General features: G+C 50.7%; 2 protein-coding genes across 2 annotated transcripts in view; one reads left to right on the forward strand and one right to left on the reverse strand.

Moving 5' to 3' along the window:
* LOC119101335 (gamma-aminobutyric acid receptor alpha-like) overlaps positions 1-4,939 on the forward strand; it is a 31,137-nt gene extending 26,198 nt beyond the window's left edge. The window contains exon 9 of the mRNA XM_037224649.1: positions 4,787-4,939. Coding sequence (XP_037080544.1) covers positions 4,787-4,939 — 153 coding nt within the window. The remainder of the gene's footprint in view (positions 1-4,786) is intronic.
* Positions 4,940-6,708: 1,769 nt separating this feature from the next.
* The window catches only part of LOC119101342 (gamma-aminobutyric acid receptor alpha-like), a 52,866-nt gene continuing 49,661 nt past the window's right edge, over positions 6,709-9,913 (reverse strand). Inside the window, exons 8-12 of the mRNA XM_037224661.1 lie at positions 9,787-9,913; positions 9,066-9,199; positions 8,541-8,690; positions 7,074-7,206; positions 6,709-6,725 (exon numbers count right to left, since the gene is read on the reverse strand). The exon at positions 9,787-9,913 is cut by the window's right edge and continues 26 nt beyond it. Of these exons, the coding sequence (XP_037080556.1) occupies positions 6,709-6,725; positions 7,074-7,206; positions 8,541-8,690; positions 9,066-9,199; positions 9,787-9,913 (561 nt within the window). The remainder of the gene's footprint in view (positions 6,726-7,073; positions 7,207-8,540; positions 8,691-9,065; positions 9,200-9,786) is intronic.

Raw genomic sequence — 9,913 nt, forward strand, 5'->3', positions numbered from 1 at the left:
CCATCCAGACCTCCTCACGCGACCGCCGTGAGGCTAGGTATCTGTTCTAATGAAAAGCTAAATGAAGTCAGCGGTCTTGCATGACCTTTATAACGTAAAGTTGACCAAATAGCTATGAGATTGCTCCTATTTTGCCACTCCAACATGCGTCAAGGATTACGCTGGGCGATAAGTTCAAAAAAAAAATGTTGACCTGGATCATTTTCGTTCAGTGACCTACTATGACCTTCAAAAGTTCATTGAACGTGTTTGTGACGGCGGTCCCTGTCATAAAAAATCAAAGTGACCACCAGACACCATCCCACTAAACCCCGCTCCCGGGTAAAAAGCAGATTAGTTTTGACTTCCAAGCAGGTCAGCTTCGTGCTACAACTACAAACAATTCAACATCTGCGCCAAGTTATGTCACTTAAGTCATCATTATTTAGCATCGTGTACAAGTTGCTGCTTTTGATTTTAACCAATCGTTGTACGGTCCGCGACCTGCAAAATGCAACTCGCTGCTGATTCCGTCGCGGGTAAGTTGGCGATGGCTAGTCACTCGTGTCGTGTTGTGGCGTGGCTTCAATGGTATTTAGGAGCCATCTTCGACTCGTTTCTCGGTATCTTTTCCGACACACTTAGCTCAGAATGGTAGGATCCAGCGATATCCAGTGGATCCAGTGGTAGAAATAAAACGTTAACTTACCATGCACCTGGATACCTTCTTCATACCGTGACGATACTCTGAAGAAGATAGCTTCCGGATGATGGAATGAGGATCTGAAAATGAAGCGAACGAAATCTGGGACCTTCCGTGAAAGGGTTCGCCAAGCTTCACGGCACCACAGCGCACCGTGGCCGCTCCCTTAACAAAATCCTGGATACGCCCCAGATTTAGGAAGTTCTGATTGGCTGTTTGATGGGTGTCTGTTGTCCACAAAGCAACCTAGCGTTGTGCGTGCCAACATCCCAGAGTCCCTTCCTGTATCAGCTTAATGGCGCTCTGCTGCAGCCTTCTGCCTGCTGTTGGTACTGTTCCTTCACAGGAGGGCCGCTAGATGGTGCTGCGAGAGAGCGCCCCTCCTCCACTTCTCCCTAATGCGATAGACGTTCCAGTGCTGAGTGGATTTGTTCCGTGCAGATCAGATCAGGCCGGAGAGGGCTGTCGCGCACGCGTCTGCCGCTGCCCCCTCCCTCCATGATATCCGTGCGCTGCTGTCAGCCTGTGGAAGAGCCGACACGCGGGCGGTAATATCGCAGAGCAGCGTGCGGATCTGGCCGGCTGGAGCGCAAAGGATATCGCTGCAGATGGGCGCAGTCCGAATCGGCGGAACCTGCTGGCTTCGACAGGTCGCGGGTATGCAAATAGGATGACCACTCTTGACTCCCTTTGCGACGCATTCTCTCTTCTTTCTAATGTGATAGCCAAGCCGTGTTCAGAGGCTTTCAGGTCTAAAATGTAACGGCATGAAGTGTCTTAATTGTTTAGTTATCCATTTGAGGATACTCAGGGGGCGGCTGCGGCCAGTAATGTGACAACCACCCCAAAAATGAGACGCATCTATTCTTCTTCATATCCTTGGGAAAATACAGCCTTGCATGCATCTAATGGGTCAAGGACTACTCCGTCAAAATAATTTAATTATATGAACAGTAAAGTGGCGATATGAATATGTATGCTCACGTCTTTTCTCTGCTTTCATCCTAGTAGCAAAAATCCTAACACGCACGCCTGCGTGCTCAGCGAGACTTACTTATCAAAATTAAGACTGGACAGCACCCTTGAGTGACATTGTTCGTGGCGTTCAATATTCATCGCTAGAAAACGTTACTGGTTCGACGTTTCCTCCAAGTCGCCTTTTCGTCTGAAGTGAGACAAAGATGGCGGCTGCTTGCGAGATTTATCCTCATAGCCGTCATCGCGATGGATTAATGCACCGAAAAGTCTTAAAAAGTTTTTGAAACGTTTGTATTAAGCTTTGGTATGTCTATATTTTAAAAGCTGAGAAGGAAAAAAAATGGTTTGCATGCAGCTCCGTTGACGTTTAATAGACGAACCACGTGAATCCAATGAAGGATAAGTTTCGTATATTAGGCAGGAGCCTTTATAGACATCTGTTCAACTCACGCCTTTAGTTCCCCAAAATTCTAGACAATAGGATTGGCGATCTGTAATGTGAACCGGCCGAGGGCGCTGGATGCCGGCTACACCATCATTGTTTGTATCGGTGCTGTGTGGAGCTGGGCAGGCTTTGAGGATTATTTCATCCAAAGAGCATTCATCTTGGATCAGAGTCCTGTAAGCCCCATTGTCACTGCGGACAAGTTCTGTAGATATTGAATGTGAGCTCTGTGAGTGCCACATGCCTATGAACAGGGACGTTGCAAGGATATGAGAGTTTGCTTTGCCGCGTCTGCGTCAGAGATGCCACTGAACGTTTTTTTAACTTTTAAAAAGATTCCGTAGGAAGATATCTAGAATCAGACCTGTCCATAAAATCGTTATCTTGCTTGACACCAGCAAAACGCAATTTCATCAAGCCATGCATCTTTGCAAATGTGTTTTAAAATCTCTGCGAAATATTTCCAACTGAAAATCCCTGATAAAAGGCGTGTGGTCGGTAAATAAACATTAAGAAAGTTTAAGAAAAGCTTCAAAAATTTCGCGCGCCGTAATCCTTTGTGAAAGCGACAATATGGGTAATATACGTGCATATATATATATATATATATATATATATATATATATATATATATATATAAATGGACATCTGTAAATGCATGCATATATATATATATATATATATATATATTCGCTTTGCCCAGCTCTGATGTACAAAATGGTACATTTGACTTCTTTCATCCGCAGGCTGCTTATTATGTTAATTTCAACGACACTTCAATCTGTTATCTACAAATTTCATGTACACAACATTTGAGTGCGAAATGGTGTATTGGACATTTTAAACTTAGCATTTTTATTTGTTGCGTGTGTTTCGATGACATATGCTGCTCCTATTTCATCAAAACAAATGATCCCTATATTACAAGCCCGGACTTTGTGGCTGTTTTACGGAACAGACGAATCGACGTTTCGCACAAAAGTGACTTTTGGTGCTAAAGACGCACATCCGACACATCTACAAAGCAGTCCCAACCATTCACCTATAAACTTGAGGACAATGCACGTGGCGTTAACGCGTTTATCACGGCTTCTCCAGGAGTGATGTTTGCTGTGATGATGTTAATAGCGTCCACATTGAAAATACCATTTGGCGTGGCTCCGCCGGTAGAAAAGCTGCGCCAAACATCGACGCCATTGCAGTCACGCCTCACGCATCGTCTAGTGGTACAGTTTGAAGTGCTGCTTTCGCAAAATATGTCATTGCTGACTTTATCGCCGTGGCCATAATGACAGTGAATTGAACCGAATAATAGCACAATTATTTTGTAGACAAGTGACCTAAAAGTGAGTCATACCTGCCCGGGGCACCGAAGAAGTGCGGGCGGCAGCTGCATCTGTTATATGAAGGCTATTATATGCCCCGTTTTTATCACATCACAGCTTAATCAGGAGCAGTGACGTGAACCAAAGCTGGCATGCCGCCTGTGTCCACCTGCATTGTTTTCACCGACATCCACCGAATGGCCACCGCGGGAGGATGCTGCGGCCGTCAGCCAGGAGCCGGCCGGGAGACTGCTCTTGATTGCTAGTACCGTCACGGCAACCGCACGCGCACCGATGCAAAAAATCATGCGTAGACCCGGAGAGTAATGGCGCCTGCGTGCGTGCGGCAGTATTGAGTTGCCTTGGGCGCGTGGCTCCTGGAGGCGTGTCAGGATGCGGTTGCAGTTCTTTACGACACAAGCTGGATGGACCTGCTGACCGGACGTCAGTTTAGGACGACAGCTAGACACCGGAGAGAAAAACGTTCTTTTCTTTACGCCTCTGTCAAATTGATGCGTCCTGAGGCTATGAACTTCTGGCTATACCGCTGGTTGAACCATGCGAGCGTCCATCAGAAATGATAATCTTAGTCGCAATTCTGATGTCCTGATTTTCTTCAAAACTTGTAGTGTTAACAGCGTACTTTGAAGGTCGTGGTTAAGCTAAGTTAAGTTGTTCATTTCGTTGTTGTGTACTTGCTGATCTTTTGTGTTTGATGTTTGTGTTTGATCTTTTCCATATCAAAGTGGTTCGTACGCATCGCAATTGAAAGTGCTCTGCTGGTGCAGCGTCCTAACAAGTAGCGTACAGTTCAGGACCTCCCATCTGACAACCCTCACTAACTGATAGCACCGCTTGATTTACAGTAATGCAGGCTGTTGCTACGATTACCCTATTAACAGGAAAACGATTCGTTTCTGGTAGCAATGCCCACTGTCCAAAGCCTGTCACATAAAGAAAGAAGTGATTGGTTTTCTTGCGACGGCGCTTCCGTTCCCTCTCCCATTATTACTGTCTGGGCGTGATTCTTGCGCGCGATCACCGAAGGCGGAAGGATTCCCACGCACGCAATCATTCAATCTCCACCCACTAGATCATCATCACCTCCTCTCCCACCTCAGTAATGCAGCGCCGAAAAACGCACCCCGCTCCCCTCGCCCGCCCTCGACCCTCTCTCCGCTCCTCTCTCCTCCCTTCTGACGCGCTGCTCATCGTCGGCAGGGGGTGCTGAACGTCCACATCGCGGTGGTGGGCGGGCAGCCGCCGTCGCCGCCGGCCGACCGCCCCGCCCGCTCCGACCCCTGCTGGTACCAGGTGCTGCACTGCCTGGCCGGCAGCGACATGTACCGTCGCCAGCGCCGCTCGTCCGCCTCCAGCATCAACTCGGTCAGCATGATCGACCGTGTGTCGCGCGTGCTCTTCCCGCTGCTCTTCGGCGTGCTGAGTCTGTTCTACTGGACGCTGTACTGGTCGCAGCCGCCGCCCAACACGTGGGCCCTGACGGACTGAGGCGGTCACGTGGCCGCTGCCCGGCAAGTGGGGAGGGGAGGATTGGGGCTAGCCAGCGCTGGTGCCGCGGCGGGGACACGAGTGGTGCTCTTAACAAGTCCGCCTTCAATGTAAATCGACGTAGGTGTGCGGCGGGCCCGAGGTTTTATAAGGTGGACTGATGCATACTTGGAGGCCCGGGCCAAGAGACAGGGGCTATGTCGTCGAAATTTGCTTGTTCTCTTCGTGTTTAATGCAATAAAGCGTGTCGGTACCATGCATAATGTTGGCGATCGCTTAGTGTTTTAGATGTTTATAAACTGATGATTTTTTAGGCCAGCTCCCGGCCCACAAATCCATCAATTGATTGCGCACTCCGAACATGGTTGTTTGTGCTTCCTGTCATGTGGATTTTTAATCCAGATAAGGGAAGAAGGCCTTGCTTGGCTTGAATTGATGCAATTCGGCTGTCCCTGTGGTGGGAAGACATTTGCTGTGATGAATTCGATGTAGTTGGACCATAGTGAGGAATCATTGCGTCAGCATTGATAATGCGTGATGTTTGTGTTCACAAACCTTAGTATCATTGTACCAAGCATAAATCGCTAGTCGATATCTGCAATGACTTAAGCATAACCCGATGGGACATTGCTTGCTTTTGGAGATCCGTTGCGTGTCGAAGTCCTGTAAGCAAAATGTTATGCATCCCCTTTGGCATGACGGGCTTCATTACGAAACACACGTGAACCCCGAACATGGATCGTGATGTTTTGCTGGTTCCTTTTGTCGCTCTGCGTCAAGTTTTATCTTAAGTCTTGTAAATTGCAGTGGCAAATTTACTGCTATTAGATGTGCGGACTTCAAATGGGGCATATGTCTCAGACCATGATCTTAAATGCTACCATATTAAAGGAAGGTCTGTGCATGTTTTAGGGGCATATACATCTAAGAAAGAACGAACATCGCACACTTTATTGTCACCGTTCAGTTAATCCTTCGTTCCTTTTGCCGTGAGCGCGTCGCCTTCGAGATACAACATGCGTGCTAGTGATGAGCTGGTCAGAACGCCACGCCGGCAGCATTTCCCACTGAACTCTTGATTTCCTCACCGCCATTAAATTTCAATGCAAGCTTTCTTCGTACCTAGAAAACAATGACCCCATTGAGTCAGCAGTGATTTGCTTGGTTACACGGCGAGGTCATTTGGGGCCGAGAGAATGACAGAGCTGGCAGGTCCCAGTTGTCCAACACGTGACCCTGGCCATTCGCAGTCGGAAGATGCGGCGTCCTGGTAGTGACGTTGAACACTAGCGTCTGTTATGAGGAAATTTTATGTTTACACGCTCATATCATGAGAGATGATCTAAGAGACCACACATTTTTGATGTCAAGGTCAGGGTCTTCGCCGGAGTCTTGAGAATTGACGCAACAAAACGACTGAAACAAAGTACCGCGGCGATCGCACTCCCATCAATGACCAGAAAGCAAGGTCAGGGCGCGGATCACAAGGAAACCCCGTCATCCTGGAAGCTTCGCAAACAAAGCATGCCAGCGACAATATCTCCACGAGCAACGCAGTTCACGTCGGAGCTCGGCTTTGCGTATCAGCGGTTACGAGCCCGTCACGTCACCACCACTGCACATCAGCAGCAGCCGCACAGCTCCGGCTCTCCTCGCCGACCACAGAGCCCGCGTTCCTGAGACTGGCGTGTGGTGCTCGCTGTCCCGCCTCACGTATTACTGTTCCACGTATACAGTCCCACGCCACCAGCCGGCATTGGCCACCAGGCTCATCCGTGCGCGAGAGCTGCCAGTGGTGTCCGCGGCGTCTGCGCCAGCTGGTCGCGCACTGGTCGCGCTGCTCGTCTCTTCCGCGGCGTCCGCGCCGTTCTTGTCCGCCGCGACCGCGCCGTCGGCAGCGGCCGTCTCACACGCCCGACACCAGCGTAATGCGCGCGCTGTGGACTCAGGTAGGAGTACCAGTAGACCACGTTCAGCAGCAGGAACACGCTCGGGAAGAGGGCCCTGCTGACGCGGTCGATGCGCGACACCGAGTTGAACTGCGTGTGCATGACGCCGTTGAAGGGGCGGCGGCGGCGTCGGCGCGGCCGGCGGCGGCGCCCGGCCGGCGGCGGCGGCCGCTCCGGCAGGGAGAGGGTGGAGCGGGCGCGCAGCCGGCCGCCGGTGCCGCTCTCCGCCAGCGACACCCCCTCCAGAAGGAGGGTCCCGTTCGGCAGCAGGTCTGCAGATGCCGTCAGCTCGCTGATGCTGCTCGCGAAGAACGACAGCTGGAAGCGAACAGGTGGTGTCATGACAGCAGTAAGATGCGGACATACATTGTGCTCTGGGCAAGGGTGCCTGGCAACGTTCGTCGCGTTCTCTTTTAGAAAAAAGGAGCAAAACATGAGGCATCACCTGTACGATGTCAAGCTTCCATTTCGTGCTATTTCAAATATTCTCAACTTTCCAATTGTTAATATTCCCGACATTCCCGAAGCGGTGTTCATATGGCCAGTTCTGCAAGCAAACATCCGTACGGTAAAGTTTGCAAGCGCTGATGTTAATTGGCGCTGCGTACCGGTAATTTCGCACACAAGTATCAATGCTCGCAACTCAGACGATCGCATCGCAAATGTCCGTCCCCGCAGATGCTCAGAAGTGCTCACAAATGTTCGCAAACACAAGATTCTTGCCAAGACTGATCGTATCGCAAATGGCCACATGGCAAATGTTCGTGAGACCAATGCTATTTTAGTGGTCGCTCGTTGGCTCTGCTGTTCATATCGCAGATGTTTGTAAGCCTGAAATGAACTTGGGTTTATGGGGTCATTGAGAGCGACTGGATGGAAGCGACTCTTGTTGAAAAGATGCGTTCAATGCATTTGTCACATGCAATTTGCTACGGTATATTTACTGCACTCCTCGAACACACCATGTTGGGCTAGGCATGTTGGATAATGTTGGGAAACTGCAATGTTGGTAGTGAATGCGTCGTAATTCATTATGATTAAACAACGAATGACGTTTCGACGCTCTAAACCTGCTAGCCGCAACTGAATACCTTTGGTAGGTTAAGGAGGCGGTCAGGGCCCATGAAGATGTGCAAATATTGCTGCAGCCTGCATGGCTCGCGCACTGGATATCTTATACAAAAATGCTATCTGCTTTTTTTGTCGCGCAGGTCACGAACGCCTCAATATTCCTATCTCACTTATGAACATCGGTCAAGCGAAAACCCCGATACCAACTGTTAGCACTTACGAAAAATAAACAGTGGTAAACTGCACATCCACATAACGAACGTAAGCGCTTTTACGCAACTGTGTTATGGATCTCAAATATTGGCATCTGACCATCTGTGGTACAAACCCCGCTTTACGTAGAGTCGGCGCCGTGCCGTTTGTGTCGTTGATTGTGCTCTCCAGCTCTCTTTTGTGCCACAAATGATTCGGCCCAGGACCGCCGTCTCCAAAACACGCTCGCAGTCAGCAGCTGATGTCAGACGATTGAACAGCCGTAGGAGTGAAAAGCAAACAAAACCCAACGTAACACACACTCCCAGCCTCCCGATGCATACTGAGAGAACAGGGAGCCGGCCATCGCGCCCACACGCCTCGCGAACCTCGGTCCTGTTCCTTGGCAGAATGTCGCTCTCCTCCGACATCTGCTCCTCCTCCTCATCCTCGTCTTCCTCCGCCGAGGAGGATGAGTCCGGCTGAGGGAAGTACACCTCCCCGTAGCCGTACTTGGTGAAGTAGTGAACAAAGGCAAACTGGAAAAGCCAACGCAACGCCTGTTACTTGGTGTCTTCTGTGCCTTTCTGCTCCCCAGCATGTGCTGGTCACTGTTAGATGGGTAGTTTCAGACAATTCACTCGTAGATAGTGAATCTGTCTGGACTGTCCGGAGACCCTTTAGCGTTACATGGCATAGAAGCACTTCTGATAGACTTGTTTCCACCGGCATGGCGACTGTGGAGCCGAGGTTATCTGTCTTACACAGCGACTGACAAACTTCCGATGAACGCGTGGATTGTTGATCACGACAAGCTCGTGGCTGCACTGGAATGTCAACTATCGTCAGCGTTGAAATCCAGGCTCTGCATTAGCCTGTCACCCCCAGCCCACCCGCACTCGAGCGTGTCCTACCTCCACGATGGTGGCGAAGATGAAGCCGTAGGAGAGCCACAGGAAGAGGTCGAGCGCCGTGGTGTACGGCACCTTCGGAAGGTCCGTCCGCGCCTCCAGGCCCAGGAACGTCATGGTCAGCACGGTGGTGACGCCTGCCGGGGCGACCCAGCCCTGCGTCAGCGGGCTAGACGGCCGGGGACGGCCCGCGAGGCCGGCGCCGTCGGCCCAATGTCCCAACCCCAGACGCCGTCCGACACTGGATAATTAGTCAGATTGGTGTAGGCGAGATTCAATTAGCGCGAGACAGTTGGCATGATCAGTGAACAGGACCGGCCTGACACGACGGCTGGCTGTGTATGACGTCACTTCTCATTAGCGTATGCTGTTGAGCTGTGGATTTGTGTACATCTCCCACCAGGCGTCATACTCTCTTGATTGCCACCGGCACAGAGTCCGCAAACAATGGACAATGTCCCTGAAGCGCGGGGAAAATGTCTGGCACGCGTTCTTTCTTTGAGCTATAATAGCGTCAAAAGAGTTCTCAGTCGTCGTGACCTAAACACGTCAGCTTAATCCGAGAACGCACGCTTTACTTACATTCCGAAGCAAAGCTTGTTCTCGCTCGGGCTATCATGCCTAAACACCATTTTACAAATCCCTCGGTCATATTTCGACTCATTCGCCGCACCGTGTGGCGAACACGCAGACGCCGCGTCCCGGAGTGGTAGACCACCCGTACCCAGCGAGGTCCTGTCGGAGGTGGCCTCCCGGTTCAGCCAGAACGACACCCAGGAGAGCACCACCAGCAGCACGCACGGCCCGTACACCTGAATCATGAAGTTGCCCATGTGCCGCTGCAGCTGGAA

This window comes from Pollicipes pollicipes, unplaced genomic scaffold (genome assembly GCF_011947565.3).
Source record: "Pollicipes pollicipes isolate AB1234 unplaced genomic scaffold, Ppol_2.1 Scaffold_2555;HRSCAF=2994_pilon_pilon_pilon, whole genome shotgun sequence".
In the NCBI taxonomy this organism is placed as follows: Eukaryota; Metazoa; Arthropoda; class Thecostraca; order Pollicipedomorpha; family Pollicipedidae; genus Pollicipes; species Pollicipes pollicipes.